Genomic DNA, 18,800 nt, shown 5'->3' on the forward strand with positions numbered 1-18,800 from the left:
CCTGTCAAAGGGCACTCTAATAGGGCGCTTAGTGTCTCCTGGGCTTTCTGTCAGGCGTCAGTGATGCAGGTTTGCAAGGCGGCCACCTGGTCGTCTGTGCACACTTTACAAGGTTTTATAAAGTGGTAGTGTCGGCATCTGCTGATGCTGCTTTTGACCGAAAGGTTTTACAGGCTGCTGTTCAGGAGGACCTGATGCTCTGAGTGTTTTTTTTTTTTTTTTCAGGTGGGCTCCAGTTGTTTGCACTCCTGTTGCCTGATTGGCTAATGTTTAGCCTTGGATTTTTTTGTTGTTCCTACCCCTCATGTTTAACACTGCTTTGGGATGTCCCTATGGTTAAGAAAATCAGGAGCTGTGTCCGGCAATGAACGACAGAGAAAATGGGATTTTTGATTTACCGTAAAATTAATTTCTCTGTTCATTGATGGACACAGCACCCACCTGTCTGTGGAGCTATAATTCTCCTGACACTGCTTGTAACAAACTGAGTGGCTATAGCAGAGAGGGAGTATACCCCCTGGGACAGCCCATGGGTGTAGCCAGAATTATTTTCTGCCTAGTGTCCTACTCCTGTAGGGGACAGTATAACCCATTGGTTATGAATATCAGGAGCTGTTTTCCGTCAATGAACATCTGAGAAACGGATTTTACAGCAAGTCAAAAATCCCATTTTTAAAAAAAAAAAATGTTATTGTACATAGTTGGACAAAGAACAGGCTATATACATTACTATCTGGGTTATGCAGTAGCTATAGGTGAATGAACACTAGCTGGCCAAAAAAATACAGGAAGTCCCCTTCTATATAACCCCTTCCATACAGGAAGTCTCTCAGTTTTTGCCAATGTCTTAAAGGTGATGGACACGGTTGTTAGGCTCTCTGAGTTTTTATGGTCCCAAGCCGATTTGGGAATTGGGGGACTGGTTTATCTGATCCATTTGGATGGCTGAATGCTGTGTGTGCATTGGGACTGCACATGAGCAGTAGTGTGGGTTCCGTGAGCATGCACATGGTGATGCTGCACATGCGCAGTGATATCAGGAAGCTGTGGGCGGCCAGATCACTGTGGTGCCTGACGCCGGGGAGGCTGGAACTGCATGAAGGAACATGGAGCAGACTATTCCTTTTGGGAGCACGATGGTGCCTGGGTGTTAGCAAGTGGCAGCCTTACTTTATGTTGTGTTTTGTGGGGCTGTAATATATGCTGAATTAATCTTGCAGGGAGAATGTTGTGCTAAAAGATTTGTGCTATTTTTGTTCACACAAGCCCAGCTACTATTGCACTCTTGCAGAAAGCAGAGTGGGGGGAGCGCGGTAGCAAGAGGCACATGTGTTCCACCAGCAGCCCCTGAAGAGGCTAGTCAGAGCTCTGCTGTCATAGCTTCCCCTTAAAGACCAGAGGCGACCAGGCAGTTTTAGCCTCTGTGCCTGTCTGGCACTGTGGCTAATACCAGCGCCTCTGCCTCAGCATATGTTTACTAGTGACAATATATCCTCAGCTCTGGCTGGTTTAGAAAACAAAATTGCTGGTATGATTGCTTCAGTCACCTGGGTGGCAAAAGGCATGAGATCCCCCCTTTCCTAATCCTGTGTTGGTACAAGAATGTATTGATGAGGTGGATGATGTAGTAATCAATGACCTAGCTGATGGTCAGGCAGAGAAGTCTGCTTCTGGGGAATCGGGGCCCGAAGATGCCTAAATTGTCAAGCTTCCCAGTTTCAAAGACTTTTGATCCACTCTTACAGAGATGGAGATGGTTCTGCATTTAAATTACATCCAGAAGAAGTCTGGGACCCTGTGTTCCTCTTTGGTGTCTTTAGGGCCGCCTCAGAGCACGCAGGCTTTTTTTTCCATTTCACCCGCTATTAGAGCAAGTGGTGTATTCTGATTGGGAGCACCCAGACAGAATTTTTGTTCCTCCTAAGAGGTTCTCCTTCTATCCTATGGAGGACAAGTTTGTAAAGAAATGGAGCATACCAGCTGTGGATGCAGCAGTCTCTTCCTTGAATAAGAGTTTAAAGACATGTGCATTGTCCCCTGGACAAGTTAAAGACTCTGCTGATACGAAATTGGAGTCACAATTAAAGGCTTTCATTTTTCTTGCTGGTTCCTATATTCAGCCTGCAGTTGCAGCAATTGGAGCTTGTCAGGCCTTAAAGGATCAGACCAAACGGCCTAATAGGCCTAGTCAGGAGGATGATTCTGCTGAGGATATGGCAGATTTACCTTGGGCTTTGTCTCCCTTTTTTAGCTCTTGTCTGTACATATGCACAGAATTTTGTTAAAAAATTGGTCGGCTGAACTTCCTTTGCAAAAGGTTGTTGGCTGGTTTTCCCTTTAATGGGGAACGATTGGTGAAGATCTGGATAAATATATCCAGAAAATTTCCAGGGGAAAGCACGCTCTTCTTCCCATTAAGAGGAAGGTCAAGCATCTGTCATTAGAGCTCGGGGACTGCCTCTTCAACTTTTTCAGCCCCTAGGCAGTTTAGGCAGCAGGCCTCAAAATCGGGCCCAAAAGAAACCTTGGGTCCAGAAGAACTCGAAGGCTGGCGCCAAGTCCTCCTTTTGAAGAGACTTTTGACAGGACAAGTGGGTCACGTGAATGGTGTCTCAAGGGTACGGGCTGGAATTACAAGTCTCTCCTCCTCAGTGTTTTCTAAGGTCCAGCATTCCCTCAGAGCCTCTAATAAAGCGCTTACTGTTTCAGGCACTAGACCGCTTGAGGCTTCAAGGGGTGATTGTAGAGGTTCCAACGGCCAAGAGGGTTACAGAATTCTAATCAAACTTGTTCACGTTTCCAAAACCAAACGGGGACATAAGGCCTATTTTTGACCTAAAGGCTTTGAACCCTTATCTTTCAGTTTGGTTCTTTAGAACGGAATCTGCTAGTTGGTGGCCTCGCTCCAGGTAGACTTTTTGGCATCCATTGACATCGGGGATGCATACCTGCATGTGCTAATCTTTCAAGCTTATCAGAGGTTTCGGCGATAGATCGTCATTTGCAGTTTGTGGCACTGCCTTTCGGGCTCCCCGAGTCTTCACAAAAATCCTGGCACCAGTTTTAGGACTTCTAAGGTCTCAAGGGATCTTGGTGTTGGGTTTAGATGACCACCTGCTCAGGGATCAATCTCTACAGGACCTTAAATGGAATGTAGATCTCACGGTTCAATTCTTGAAATGCCTGGGCTGGATCATAATGTCAGTCAGCTTTGGAACCAATCCAGTGTCTGGAGTACTTGGGACTAGTTCTAACCACAGCCCAGGCAAAGGTGTTTCTGCCTGCAAGGAAGGCCAATGCCTTGAAGGTTCAAGTTGGACAGGTGAGGGGCAAAAAGCACCCCTCCATTCGGCTCTGCATGAGTCTGCTTGGGAGGATGGTATTCTCATTCAAGGCATTTCCCTATACCTAATCTCATTCCAGGCCTCTACAACCAAACATTCTGTCATTTTGCAACCAAAGGGTTCAAGCTCTAGATTGTTGCATTTCTTTATCCCCCAGGGTTTGGCTGAGCCTCAGTGATTGGTAGATCAGAATCTGACGCAGGGGAAATAATTTCTTCCAGTAGTTAGGAAGATGGTGAATACTGATGCCAGTCTCTCTGGTTGGGGGGCAGTTCTGGAAGACTCCATAGTCCAGGGAAGGTGGTCTCTTGCGGAACAATGTTTGTCCATCAATGTTCTAGAGCTGCGGGCAGTGTGCCTGCCTCTGACGTTCTAGACAGAGCACAGGATTGCCTGATAATGGTTCAGTCCGACAATGCTACAGCAGTGGCTTATGTCAACCACCAAGGCGGCACCAAGAGCCGTTGGGCTCAGGTAAGCTATGCATCGACTTTGGGGGAGAGGCATGTGCCAGTTCTGTCTGCAGTCTATATTCCGGGTGTAGAGAACTGGAAGGTGGACTAGCTCAGCCGCCAGCAAATACACCCAGGAGAATAGTCCCTTCTCCCCAAGGCATTTTGAAAATTTGCCAGTGATGGGGGACACCCGATGTAGATCTGTTGGCATCCAGGTTCAATAAGATGCAACGGTTTGTGTCCAGAGCAAGGGATCCTCTTGCGATGGGAGTAGATGCTCTAGTAGTTCCTTCTACCCACTTCTCCCTAATTTATGCATTTCCCCCGATTTCTCTTCTGTCACACTTGCACAGGATTCAAGGAGGTATGGCTTTGATCATTCTTGTGGCCCCGGAGTGCCTGGTTTTCAGAGATGTAAGATTGGTGGTAGACGAACCATGGACTCGTCCGTCTTGATCTACTCTCTCAAGGACTTGTATTCCACCTTAATTTACAGTCCCTAAATTTTACAGCATTGCTATTGAGGGCAGGGTGCTAAAAGATGGTGGCATTTCAGGGCCGATGGTGTCTACTCTGAATGCGAGGAAGGCGGTCACCAGGAAGAGTTATCACTGGGTCTGGAAGGCCCAAATTGCTTGGTGTGAAACCTGAAGATGGCATCCTTGGAAATACATGATTGGGTGAATCCTTTCCTCAGTCTGGCGTAGAGATGAAACTAGCCCTGGAAACAATTGGGGGGAAAATTGCGGTCTTATCTGTTCTTCTAAAGACGCTTAGCCTCACACTCTTTGGTCTGGACTTTTCTTCAGGATGTAACTTGTGTTGGTACCTCTTGTCAAGTTATCTGTGTCCTTGGGACTTCTGGTTTTGTTAGTGCTACATACAGCCCTTTGAACCTATGCAGGAAATTCCATTAGTTCTTTTGACACCGAAGCAAGTGTTTTCTCTTTGCAATTACTTCGGCTAGAAGGGTGTTCGAATTGGCGGCTCAGTCTTGTAGAGAGCCATATTTAATCCTTTACCACGATAAGTTGGTGATGTGACCTTTTCTGTTCTTTCTGTCTAAGGTAATTTCTGGTTTTTCATTTAAATCGGGATATTCTACCTTTCTCCATTTCCCATTTGATTTGCCAATTGATCGTTCAGGCCTATGGACTTAAGGGTAAAGCTCCTCCCTTTAGGGTAAGAGCTCATTCCACCAGGGGTATAGTAGCCTCCTGGGCATTTTCCTATCGGGCACCTATGGCTCAGATTTGTAAGGCTGCCACCTGGTCTGCAGTACATATGTTCACATAATGTTATCAAGTGGATGTTGGAGCGGCAGAGGATTCGGCTCTTGGCTGTAGTGTTACAGGCTGCTGTATAGACTGATGGTGTTTTTTTTTTTTTTTTTTTTTTTTTTCTTGTGGTGTCTCCCTCTCCTCAAAGAGATTGCTCTGGGACATCAACACAGTAATGTGTATATATAGCCTGCTCTGTGTCCCATGATGTACAATAAAGAAAATTTAGATTTTTTTTTTTTTTTTTTCGGTACATGCCTGTAAAATCAATTTCTTGGAGAACATCACTAGATACCGGTCCCTCCCCTCTTCTTTTTTTTTTTTTTTTTTTGGGGGGGGGGGGGGGGGGTTCATTGCTTGCTACAAAACTGAAGTACTTCCTGTATGAGTGGGTTATTTAGAGGGGGAATTCCTGTCTTTTTTTGGTCGGTCAGTGTTCATTCACCTATAAGTGGCGCATAACCCAGATAGTAATGTATATAGCCTGCGATGTGTCCCATGAAATACCCTAATGGATTTCACAGGTAAGTATGTAGACAAAATCAGTTTTCTCTTGCGTCCTCCGACAGTCGCCGCCTCTTCATATTCGTCACAATGGGGTTATTGACCTTTGCTCCGTAGGAGTAGCTAGGCAACAGAATATGTTAATATCAAAGCTTTTAGCATACCCCACCCCTAGGGGGTGGTCCCCTCAGTCAATACCCTCCTGCTTCCTGCATTCCTACCTCAGTTTCAATTGTCTAGCTCAGGAGTTAGCAGGCTTATCCTGTGCTGGGATTTCAGTCTCAGCCTCTATTCTCTCTTTTTGATTTTATTTCAAGTGTTTTCTCTTCTTTACTTAGCTGTTATTTTTCAGCATTAGTTTAGTTCTTCGGATGAAGATGATCATGCGGAGCTGGGTCTCGGGCTGGGCTCCCTGGGTATCCGGGGTTCAGGGCCAGTGGCTTCCCAGCCTGCCATCGAGCGTTCAGCTCAGGTTTCCCTGGCATATATGAACGACCCATCCCTGTTCGCTGCAGGGATGCTGCGGTGAGGTGGCTACCTCACCGGACGCCCTTTGCGGTTTCGCACCGCAGTTCCACTGCGTCCTGGCTGCGACTCTCCCTGTCCCTAGTGCAGCGGTTTGATCGCCTGTGCGGGTTCCCCACGCCATCCGGATGGTAAGTGTATTCTGTGTGGGGACCTGTCTGTTTTGGGTGTCAGTCTGGGACTGTGGGACCCTGCATGTCTGTGAAAAAACGTTGAGCTGCCTTTCTGTGGGCTGAAGAGGGGGGGGGCTCTCCTGCTCTGCTCTGTGTAACAGGCTGAGAGTTCTGTGAGACATGCTGTATGCTGTGTGTGACATGCTTGTGCAACGTTTTTGGAGCATACTGTGCGGCGTCTGCTGCTGCGGTCCGCCATTTTTTTGCAGCAAGCTATGGTGGCCGGTCCTGTGTGGAAAGAGCGGCGTTTTTGGCGCCAAGCGCCGCCATTTTGGCGGCGATCGATCCGGCCTCATGTCCTTGCATCAATTCCTTTTCCTCTGGGACAGCGATCGGTGCAGCAGCCTGTGTGATCCCTCCAGGTTTTACCCTTCCATATTCCTGTATTCCTTGCCTTGTATTCCTATCCCTGTGGGGGTCAGTGTATTCTGTGAGTGCGGTGGGCTACGCTCGCCGCAATCTTAAAGGGGCAGTACTCCTTTTTTTCCTAAGTCTACTGGGGCATGGATTCTCAGGAAAGCAAGTTTCCCCCCTCCTTGGTAGGGGGCCAAGGGGCTGCTGCTTCCCCCGAGGGGGCTAATCTGGCTACTATTGTGGCTAACTTAGCTGCTCAGGTGCAGATGCTGGTGGCTGATTGATCCACAAAAAGGCCCAGAGTGTCAATTTCCTCTGATTCAGAGGGCGATGGGGATGCTATGGCTGGAGTGCCCTTCTCAGGGTCTCGCTCATCTCTAGACCTTGCGGGGTCTGAAGGGGAGGCTGAGGTGGAAGGGGTTGATAATTCTCCCCCTGGCTCGTCTGAAGAGCTTGCACTCATGGATGAGTTGGTTGCTTCTATCAAGCAAACGCTGCATTTGGAGGATGAGCCATGTCCTCCTGTTTTGATGTCCTCATACGGGACGCAAAGGAAACGCACAATGTCGCAGGTTTTTCCTTGCTCTACGGAATTTCAGCGTGCTGTTGAGGAGCATTGGCGCAATATAAAGAAGCCTTTTGCTGTGCCGAGTAGGTTCAAGCTGCGTTATCCTTTTACACCGGCTACTGATGAGCGTTGGTGTGCCCCGCCTCAGGTGGATCACGCGGTGGCGATTTATAAATCCACTGCGATCCCTGCGGAGGATACCCCGGTGTTCCGGGACCCTACGGACAGGAGATTGGAGTCTCTGGCCTGTCACTCTTATACGGTTGCGGGCTCTATGCTGAAGCCTATTTTTGCTTCCATTATGGCAGCCCAGGCTATTGCCGATTGGACGCAGGTGCTCAGGCGCACCCTGGTGACTGACTCTGCTTTGCCGTCAACATTGGCTATGGTGGATCAGATTCATCAGGGTGTCATGTACTTGTGTGATGCGGACTTGGATATGGTCCCTTTGGCTGCGCGTCTCCAGAGTGTGGCGGTGTTGAACCGTCGCCTGATCTGGCTGAAATGTTGGTCTGTTGACCAATCTTCTCGCAAGACTTTGGCTAATTTGCCCTACGCGGGCTCTCGCCTTTTTGGCGAATCTTTGGATACTCTGATAAAGTGTATTTCTGGGGGTAAGAGCACTCTTTTGCCCCAGACTCACAAGACTAAGTTTGTTCGCGGTAAGAAGAATACTTCGTTTAGGCCCTCTCAGGGGTCCTTTCGTGCCTTTCGGTCGCACTATAAGGGCAAGCCCTTCAAGGGACAAGGCTCCCAGAAAAAGCCGTGGGCAGGTAAGCAGAAGTCCGGCCAGTCCGGCTCCGCTGCCCATAACAATGCGGCCTGAAGGGGCGCCCTCACCCAGTTCTGGGGTGGGGGGACGTTTGCTCGGTTTTCTTCAACCCTGGCTGGCCCGCGTTCGGGACAGGGTGGGTTCAGGAAATCGTTCGATCTGGATACAAGATCGAGTTTCTCTCTCGGCCGGCGGGCAGATTTTTTCCCTCAAATCTTCAGATGTCTCTGGAGCGATTGCGGGATCTGCACCTGGCGGTGCGGGACCTGCGGGCTCAGGGAGTGGTGGTTCCGGTGCCTCATAGGGACAGATTTCGGGGTTCTATTCCAATCTGTTCACTGTGCCCAGAAAGGAGGGCAAGGTACGTCCGATTCTGGACTTGAAAGCTCAGAACCGCTTTGTGCGGGTTCGCAAGTTCCGCATGGAATCCCTGCGATCGGTGGTGGCTGCCCTGGTTCCGGGGGAATTCATGGCCTCTATCGATCTGAAGGATGCGTATCTTCACATCCCCATTTTCGAGGGTCACCAGAAGTACCTTCGATTCGCCATTGCGGAGGATCACTACCAATTCGTGGCGCTACCCTTTGGTCTCGCTTCGGCTCCGCGGGTTTTCACCAAGGTGCTTGCGCCGGTTCTGGCTTTGAGAGCCCAGGGCATCTCGGTCCTGGGGTATCTGGACGACATTCTGGTTCGGTCTGCGACCAGTCAGGGTCTGGTGAGCGACCTGTCCGTCACGATGCAGACGCTACAGGAGTTTTGCTGGACGATAAATTTTCCAAAGTCGACGCTGTGTCCGTCGGTTCGTCTTCCTTACCTGGGAATGATCCTGGACTCTGTTCAGGCGAAGGTCTTCCTGCCGGAAGACAAGCTCCGGAAGCGTCAAGAAGAAGTCGGGTCCCTCAGGGACGTTCAGTGCTCGTCCCTCCGGACGTGCATGAGGTGTCTGGGATTGATGGTCTCGGCTTTCGAGGCGATACCCTTTGCCCAGTTTCACATGCGGGGTCTCCAAAGGGAGATTCTGGCCAGGTGGGACGGACGACCGCAGTCTCTGGATCTCCAGATTTTGTTGAGTCATCGCACCAGAAGGGACCTTCTGTGGTGGCTCCAGTCCCCGGCGGTGTCGGGGGGCAAGTCCTTTCGCCCTTTCTCGTGGACAGTGATCACCGCGGATGCCAGCCTGTCGGGCTGGGGTGGTGTTCTGGGCGTTCTGTCCGCCCAGGGAACTTGGTCGGAGGGGGAGTCCTCCTTCCGATCAACATTCTGGAATTGCGAGCGATAAATCTCTGCCTTCGGCGTTGGTCGGACAGGCTGCAGGGCCGTCCGGTTCGGGTGCAGACGGACAATGCCACAGCGGTGGCCTACATCAACCACCAAGGGGGCACCAGGAGTGCCCGAGGAGCGCGGGAAGTAGCCGACATTCTATCTTGGGCCGAGACGCACGTCCCGGCGATGTCTGCTGTTCACATTCCGGGGGTGGAGAACTGGCAGGCGGATTATCTGAGCCGCCAGACCCTGGACCAGGGAGAATGGTCCCTTCACCCGGATGTCTTCCTGATGTTGTGCGAGAAGTGGGGGTCCCCAGCTGTGGACCTGTTCGCGTCTCGTCTGAACAATAAGGTGGAAAGGTTCGTGGCAAGGACGCGCAATCCTCGGGCAGACGCCTCGGACGCGTTGGTGACGCCCTGGCATCAGTATCGCCTGTTGTATGCCTTTCCACAGATTCAGCTGCTGTCCAGGTTCCTTCGCAGGTTGGCCTCGGAACCGAAAACGGTGATTCTGGTGGCACCAGACTGGCCTCGCCGGTCTTGGTACGCAGACCTCGTGAATCTGGCGGTCGACGTTCCGTGGCGTCTGCCTCTTCGAGAAGATCTCCTGTCTCAAGGGCCGATATTCCATCCTGCTTTACAGTCGCTTTCTTTGACGGCCTGGCTGTTGAAACCGAGATCCTGAAGGATAGGGGTCTCTCCCCTGAGGTCATTCACACTTTGATCAAGGCTGGAAAGTCCTCTTCGGGGAAGGTTTACTACCGTACTTGGAAGGCCTATTTTGCTTGGTGTGAGTCCAGGGGGTATTCCCCTCGCTCATACTCGGTATCAAGAGTGTTGGCTTTTCTTCAAACGGGCGTGGACCAGCGTTTGGCATTGGCCACGATTAAGGGTCAGATTTCTGCTCTGGCCGTTCTCTTTCAACGCCCTGTGACGTCTAATTCTTTGGTTGGCACCTTTGTTCAAGGGGTACGGCATCTGGTCCCTCCTAGGAGGGAGCCTTTGCCTCCATGGGACTTGAATCTTGTTCTGTCCGTGTTGCAACATGCTCCCTTTGAAAAAATCAGGGAGATCTCGTTGTCTATGTTGTCCAAGAAGGTCGCCTTTTTGGTGGCAATCACCTCAGCTCGTAGGGTGTTGGAGCTGGCTGCTTTGTCCTGCAGATCTCCGTATTTGGTGGTTCACTTGGATAAGGTGGTCTTGCGACCTAACCCGTCTTTCCTTCCGAAAAGGATTTCGGAATTTCACCTCAATGAGGACATTGTCTTGCCTTCGCTTTGTGCAAAGCCTAAACATCCGAAGGAAGTGGCTTTGCATTCCTTGGATGTTGTTCGGGCGATCAGGGTTTACCTGTCATCGACTGAATCCTTTCGCAAGACGGATTCTCTATTTGTCCTTCCAGAGGGGCCTCGGAAGCGTCGGCTTCTATCATCGCCAAATGGATCAGACAGGTCATTGAACAGGCCTATGCTTTGAAGGGGAAAGTTCCCCCCCATGCCTGTGAAGGCGCACTCTACAAGATCTCTGAGTACGTCTTGGGCCTGTCATCATCGGGCTTCTGTGGCCCAGGTGTGTAAGGCGGCGACTTGGTCGTCCGTTCACACCTCAAAATTCTACAAAGTGGATGTTCAGGCATCGGCAGATGCTTCCTTTGGCGCAAGGTTCTTTGTGCGGCAGTGCCTTAGGGTTCCTTGTTTTTTCTTGGACCCTTGGCTGTTGGGATGTTTTTATCCCTAGGTTATTTGTTTTCCTGGGTTGTTGCTCCTGTTGAGCAAATTTTTTCATGTTGCCCAGTTGGTTTCCTTCCTTTGGTAAGGTTCCTTTCTCTGATGTGGGTATTGCGTTGCTTTAGGCGCTGCTGTTTTCCCACCCCTCATGTCTACACTGCTTTGGGACGTCCCCATTGTGACGAATATGAAGAGGCGGCGACTGTCGGAGGACGTAAGAGAAAACTGAATTTTTGTAAAATCTTACCTGTAAAATTCCTTTCTCTGAGTCCTCCGACAGTCGCCGCCCCCGCCCCTCTTTTGGGGTTTGTTTATGTACTCTACTGCTATACTACTGAAACTGAGGTAGGAATGCAGGAAGCAGGAGGGTATTGACTGAGGGGACCACCCCCTAGGGGTGGGGTATGCTAAAAGATTTGATATTAACATATTCTGTTGCCTAGCTACTCCTACAGAGCAAAGGTCAATAACCCCATTGTGACGAATATGAAGAGGCGGTGACTGTCGGAGGACTCAGAGAAAGGAATTTTTACAGGTAAGATTTTACAAAAATTCTGTTTTTTTTCTCCTGGAGTTGAGGCTCTATAAAGAATCGCATTTCAGTGTAATAGAAATTTTGCTTTCCAAACTTTAGGTAAAATTGTTTGTCATGAAGTAAAAGATTTCATTAAACATGTTATACTTAACTGCTCTGTGCAATTGTATTGCACAGAGCAGTCCCTTGTCTCCCCATCTGGAGACCCCGCCAGCGCTCTCTGCTTCTGAGGGTGCACCCGTGCAGGCGCCTTCTCAGCCAGGCTGTTTGCATCCTTTGACATACAAAGTGCAGCTTAGCCACGCCCTCAACCACATCTCCTGGTTAGATGTGTGCTTTGGACTCTGTAGACCTGCTGTGGCCACTGTGACAGTCTCCTGCTGTCCCTGTAGGGCTCTCATTTATTTTGTAGTATTAATAACACAATGGGAGCCGTTGAAAACACTCAAAACGTCCCCTACTGGATAGGAACAGAGTTGGTATCCCAACACCTAGCAGAAGTCCGTGTTGTCAAAACTCACTCAGACTCCACCTGTTGCTAAACGATCACCTTTGGGTTTATCACATTTGTATTTCCAGATATTCATCCAGCTTCCTAGTTGATTCTATAAGTGTTTTTTGATGTAGGTAACTTGTATTCTACAATATTTTTTATCTGTTATAGCTATGCAATTCCTTATGCATGTTAATAGTTGGTTTATTTTGTTTTTCCCAGGGTGTAAATTTATATATTAAAAATCTGGATGACACAATCGATGATGAGAAGCTTCGGAAGGAATTTTCCCCGTTTGGGTCAATAACAAGTGCCAAGGTATGAGGAGCTCTTTGCTGTGGAATAGAAACCATTGGTGGGCATTTTGCTTTATTCATGTCATCTGTAAATTTAGCCCCTTGGCAGTCATGAAATGTGCACTGTTAACTCATCCTGTCCCTGCTGTGTAGTGCAGGGGGAGGTTTTCCAGTGCAAAAGAAATGCTGAGGAAATCCAGACGGAGCATGGTTTACTTTGTGTTCTGTCTCTACACCTTTGCCACATGCAAACCTTCGCTTGGTGTAAATGTACCAAGTAATTCTGAACACGTAAAAGCCCTACCTTTTGAGTTTAACTACAATCATATGAGTTTTTTTCTCTTTCAGGTAATGCTGGAAGATGGACGCAGCAAAGGATTTGGATTTGTTTGCTTTTCCTCTCCTGAAGAAGCCACTAAAGCAGTCACTGAAATGAATGGAAGAATTGTAGGCTCAAAGCCTCTTTATGTAGCGTTGGCTCAAAGAAAGGAAGAAAGAAAAGCTCATCTTACAAATCAGTATATGCAACGCATAGCTGGAATGAGGGCCCTGCCTGCCAATACTCTAATTAGCCAATTTCAACCAGCTCCTGGAGGGTACTTTGTGCCAGCAGTTCCACAGGTTAGTTTGGTATATGAATGTACCCTTATAGGTTTAATGTGCATCATCCTACATTTCTGTAATTGCATTTCTCTTTTCAGGCTCAAAGCAGACCTGCATACTATGCTCCCAATCATATAGCTCAAATGCGCCCTGGCCCACGATGGCAGCAAGCAGGACGTCCTCAGGGTAAGCAGTTGTGTGATTCCCAAAAGATGGATCGCTCACCTGAGAAGCATTCTTACAGGGCAAGTCACTGACAAACCTAATTGTTGATGGGATACGTTTTTTTTTTTTTTCTCTCCCCGGTAATCACTGTAAGAAGATAATATACAGTAGGTCCTCTTTGTTCACTAGGTGACTGTGCTACCATTTCTATTTGTTGGATAAAAATAACATGGGTGTTAACACCTTTAGCATTTATTTGTAAAATATTTTGACTACACGTGATAGAGGTTTTGTAGGTAAAAGAGATAGAGGTAGATTTCAGCAGATAGACAACATATAGATCTGTTCATTACTCACAAGCTCGGCACATTTAACTTTTTTCCCCAGTTTGTTTTATGTTGGTGTGGGGTTTTTTTTTTTTTTTTTTACATTTCTTTTTTCTTCAGGCTTTCAGCCCATGCCTAACACAGTGCGACAGAGTGGTCCCCGCCAGTCAATACGCCATATCCCACCTTCGAGTTCTCAGGGCACACGTGGTATCTCCAGCGTAGCCCAGAGAGTTGGTAAGGCAATCTGTTCATTTCTGTGTTTTCTCTAAGAGCACTATAAACTTATCCTGTCCCAGTTCCGTGGAGCGGGGAAGAGTTGCTTTCTGTGCGAAAATAATAGCAGAGGAAATCCAGATAGAGCATGTTGCACCTTGTGTTCCGTCTCTACACCTTTGCAACACACTTTTATTTTGCTTTAGTTTGCCTTTGTGAGCATAGAAGATTTTATTTCCATCTTTGAAGAAATGCAGTCCTCTAATTTCCTTCCTTTTCTTCATAGGGGTTTCTTCTGCTACCCAGACAATGGGACCTCGTCAGCCAGTTACTGTTCCACCATCCCGACCTGTGCCTCAGTACAAATATACACGATGTCCACTTCCTGGAGTGCAACCACTTCAGGTTTGTTTTACTGAATATATGTTAAGCTCTGTGCTCAATATGGACTTAGGTTGCTCTACACAGTGCCCCACTATGTCTTGTATAATAGGTCTAAAAAAGCCTTCACATTTAAGGACACAGCTTCACTGTACACTCATTGCATAAAGTTTTTTTTTTTTTTTTTTAATTGGATTTTTTTTTTTTGTTTTTTTTAAACAGTCCTAAATAACCAATGCAAAATAGACAAAATGTTCATGACCCAGTAAGAACCAATGATTTAGAATAGCAGTTTTGTTAGGAAAAGCTTTGATTATATACTCCTATCCTTAAGCCTGGTACACACTTATTTTTTTTTTTTATTCAACCCAGTGAGCGAAATGGAAAAAAAGGCACTCGCTTCGCTGAACTATCGGATGCTAGTACATCGATCTCCCTGCTGAACTATTGTGTTCTACCAGGGGGACTGCCCCCACCAGAACAGTGGTCAGCGCTCACATCCTCTGGCTGCCAGCACTGATCAGTTGCTGGCTTTCCAGCGTGCCCATTTGACAGAAGCTGGCTGGCTGTCGGGACAGGCTGGTGTACACACAGGCCGAATGTCGGCTGGTTTTTGTTGAAACAGCCGATAATCGCCTTATGGTTACTAGTCTTTACACTTTTTTGGCTCCTAGTGCTTCTGTCTTTCCTAGTATGGGTTTTATTATAAAGGACGCTAATACCAAGTGAAATGAAGGTATTTGCACCATTAGCATTTGTTGGTTTTCAATAGTTAAATGCCCATTTCCCGTGGAAAAATGTTTCTATGTCTTAACATTTGTATTTTTTAATTGGAACATTTTAGAAGAAAATATGAAATTTAAATGTTGATTAGTTGGCTGTCCCTACTGTTTGTAGTAGATATAACAATTCAGTGCATTTTATGAAAGGATAAGTTCACCTTTGGGAAGATGTTACATGTTCCACCCATTTTTATGGTAAAACATGTAACATGTTCTGTTGCGCTCTCTCTCTCTCTCTCTCTCTCCCTATGACAGTAGCAAGGGGAGAAGTTCCCTGTATTGTCACTTTTGGAAAACAGTGTGGCTGTGTGGGGCTCCATGAATGTGCGATGTACGGTGCAGACAGCGCACACAGTCTCCAGGAGACCCACATGGCATCAGCAATCTGCTTTCTTGGCTCCAAAAAAAGAACTTTTTTTTTCCTGCAAAAAAAGTGCACTTCATTTGTTTAATCTTTTTTTTTTTTTTTTTCTTAGCAGACACCTCAACCTGCAGTCCATGTACAGGGACAGGAGCCTCTTACAGCCTCAATGTTAGCTGCTGCTCCACCCCAAGAACAAAAACAGATGTTGGGCAAGTGACACCCAGTTGTCTGCAGGAATGCTTTGTATATTGGTGTGTGTGTATATGTAATTCTTGTCTCTCCTTAATTGTAGGAGAACGTCTCTTCCCTCTCATTCAAGTCATGCATCCCTCATTGGCGGGTAAGATTACAGGAATGCTGCTGGAGATTGACAATTCAGAGCTGCTACATATGCTGGAATCCCCAGAGTCTCTGCGCTCTAAAGTAAGTGTTTGTGGTCTACTGAACAACCTACTTTTGTTTTCTGTCAAAAAATCCAAACAGTGTTTTCCAACCTACATAGTATCTTTTTAAAACACAAATCCTATAATTTTCGACCATATTCTAACATTGCACTCCAACAATTTGTCCAAGTTATTTTGTTTTCCTGAGGTCTGGCAAAGTGTGTCCCAATTCAGGAGAAAACAGTATAGAGCAAACTACTGAGGCTAACCAAATTCTTAATGTCCCCTACCTGGCTGCCTCTGGCTTCAACACTGAGACACTAATGTGGAACAAGCATGTAAATAAGGGAAGTCATAAAGAATTCACAACTGCTAAACTTCATACTTCTGCATTTGAGACCTAAAGCGGAACTTTAGCCATAACCATGTTCTTTAACAAAAGAACATACAATCCACAATATTGATACCAAAATTAGTATGTGCTGTATATTCTCTCCAGCGTTTTCTTCTTGCTAAAGGCCATCATTTTGTTAAAGCCCAGAGCAAGTTACTTCTTCTTTGGAAACTTTCCCCCTCTTCTTATTCTCAAAAGCGATGTCATTTTCTAAAATAAAATTATATACATCCTTGATTGTATGACTTGGCTTAGCTAGAGAGAGGAAGGCTGACAGAAGCTTTACGGTGCTGAAGTTCAAAGGCTGCCAATGAGGGAGAACGTAGAGAATCGGAAAGAAGACACATCTCTGTCCTTGTTTAACTAGTTTGTCCTGTCACCTCTCCTGCTTTCCATCGCTTGTTTTTCTTGTTCATCCCTTTTAATAGCAATAAAACTCAATAAAAAAAAAAAAATTAAAAGCAACAATGTAAAAAAAACTAAAGGATAAGTTCACCTTTGAGAAGATATTACATTTTCCACTTTTTTTAGGGTGGAACATGTAGCATGTTTTCACTGCTGCAGCCTCTGCTTGACCCACTGCCTCTAGTGACAGTGAGTTGAGGATCTTCTCCCTATACTCGCTGTCGCAATGTAAGTGGCTGTGCGAGGCTCTGCCCATGTCATTCATGCCTTTGCAGCTGTCGGCTTGTAGTTCTCAATGACCTACCAGGGCGCTGTTGAGCACTCTAGGTGGTTTCTTCCTGTCAGTGTGTAACTGTCCCTACCAGGTATGAGCAGACCTCTTACACAGTTTGCAGGGGTCGTGCATTGCACCCATGATCTGCTGAATGTGGGTGCAATACTTTGCAGACTCCTCGTTTAAAAAAAAAAAAATTATATATATTTTTTTTTTCACAAAGGTGAACTTATCCTTTTAGGTAATAACATTTTAAAAGGTGAGCACATAGGACCCATACGCATGTTATTGGTGATCGCACTACGTGAGGTATCGTTGCAATTAGAGTTTGAACAATAATTCTAGCTTCAGACCTCCTGCATAACTCTAAACTAGTCACCTGTACAGGTTTTTAAAGCGTTACATATGGAAACTTTCAGGTACCGTAGTTGCGGTTGCATGGGCATACGCAGCTTTAAAGTGACCTTAATATCTACTCGGTGTAACGTCTTTTATATTTTACCAAAAAATCAAGGCATTGTGTTTTGTATGCACTAAAAGTCATTAAAAAAAATTTTTAAATGCCTTTTTTTCCGTTTGACGGGCACAGCTCCTGATTTTCTTAACCATTGGGTTAGACTGTCCCCTACAGGAGTAGGACACTAGGCGGAAAAAGTCTGGCTATGCCTATGGGCAGTCCTAGGGGGTATACTCCCTCTCTCTGCTATAGGTACTCAGTTTTTTCCTGCATAGTCAGCAGGAAGGACCTAGTTCCTTTCTGGGATCTGTGGTCCTGGCAATTTTTTCTTTTTGGATAGAATTTTTTTTTCTTGTTTTTTTTTTTTTTTTTTTTTTTTTTTCCCCTGAGATCTAAAATCAACTGCCGGACTGGGTGGCGGGCTGGATAATCTAGATCCAGTGTTCATCCCAGACCTTGGCTCCGCAGCACCATCCGGTGGGGCTAGGTCAGCCACGACATAGCCCCACCAGACGTGGGCTGGCTTGCGAGTTAACTTGCGAATTTGCATATGACCCCTCCATGGGACAGTCAGACCCCTGGGTTCCTATCTTTCCCGTTAGGTACCCCCCTCATTGGTCTGGTGGTCCCCACGGGCCATGTTGCCCCCTCTCTTCCCCCCTCTTCCCTTTCTCCCCCCCCCTCTTCCCTTTCTCCCCCCCCTCTTCCCTTTCTCCCCCCCCCCCTCTTCCCTTTCTCCCCCCCCCTCTTCCCTTTCTCCCCCCCCCCCTCTTCCCTTTCTCCCCCCCCCCCCTCTTCCCTTTCTCCCCCCCCCTCTTCCCTTTCTCCCCCCCCCTCTTCCCTTTCTCCCCCCCCCCTCTTCCCTTTCTCCCCCCCCTCTTCCCTTTCTCCCCCCCCCTCTTCCCTTTCCCCCCCCCCTCTTCCCTTTCTCTCCCCCCCCCCCCCCTCTTCCCTTTCTCTCCCCCCCTCTTCCCTTTCTCTCCCCCCCCCCCTCTTCCCTTTCTCTCCCCCCCCTCTTCCCTTTCTCCCCCCCCCTCTTCCCTTTCTCCCCCCCCCCTCTTCCCTTTCTCCCCCCCCCCCTCTTCCCTTTCCCCCCCCCTCTTCCCTTTCTCCCCCCCCCTTTTACCGACGCTGGGGCTATAGGGTGGCCTGGTCCACAGCCCGGGTGGATGCTGTGCTGGTGATGGGGGTGTGCCACTGGCGACCTGGTGAGGGCCCCCCTTCCTGCCTGGCCCATTTTTCTGAGGCCTAGGGATCTCTCCTGGGAGCCTCGAGGGTTTATTGTAGCCTGTGTGCTCAATGCACGGCGGCCATGTTTGTGTAGTCCAGTGGCCATTTTGTGGTGGTTTGCCATTGAAAATGGCGGTGATCATGACAGTGGAGCCCTGTGGGTGGGGATTTTGGTGGTGGGAGCCCCTCCTCATCCCCTGGTGCTGACTCCTGGGTCTTTTCACTTCCTGATTGCCTCAAGTGGAGTGCAGATTATCCTGGTGGCTGCAGGTGCCTGTTTCTGCTGGGTGGTGAGTCTGGTAGGGTCCTCTGCCTCTCTGCTGAGGATCGAATAGGTGCTCTATTACTGGCGACCGAGTGGTACTGCTGGAGCGGTGGGGGTGTCCCTTAGCAGTGTTTTTACACCTTTTCTTGTGGGGACCCCCTATTGACTCATGGAGTCTTTGGAGCACATTTCCCCACCTGATCCCCTCTGAGGCTGTGGGCCCTCCGGGTCCCAACCATCCATCAGTGCACTGATGGTGGTTCT

The 18,800-nt window shown here is 47.9% G+C and overlaps 1 protein-coding gene across 1 annotated transcript in view; it reads left to right on the plus strand.

The window, feature by feature from the left end:
* Positions 1 to 18,800, plus strand: part of PABPC4 (poly(A) binding protein cytoplasmic 4) — a 54,642-nt gene that overhangs the window by 33,319 nt on the left and 2,523 nt on the right. The window contains exons 7-13 of the mRNA XM_082248512.1: positions 12,218 to 12,313; positions 12,640 to 12,912; positions 12,993 to 13,080; positions 13,506 to 13,622; positions 13,888 to 14,006; positions 15,244 to 15,337; positions 15,421 to 15,551. Coding sequence (XP_082104638.1) covers positions 12,218 to 12,313; positions 12,640 to 12,912; positions 12,993 to 13,080; positions 13,506 to 13,622; positions 13,888 to 14,006; positions 15,244 to 15,337; positions 15,421 to 15,551 — 918 coding nt within the window. The remainder of the gene's footprint in view (positions 1 to 12,217; positions 12,314 to 12,639; positions 12,913 to 12,992; positions 13,081 to 13,505; positions 13,623 to 13,887; positions 14,007 to 15,243; positions 15,338 to 15,420; positions 15,552 to 18,800) is intronic.

Source organism: Pelophylax lessonae (genome assembly GCF_965119305.1).
Source record: "Pelophylax lessonae genome assembly, chromosome: 2".
Taxonomy (NCBI): domain Eukaryota; kingdom Metazoa; phylum Chordata; class Amphibia; order Anura; family Ranidae; genus Pelophylax; species Pelophylax lessonae.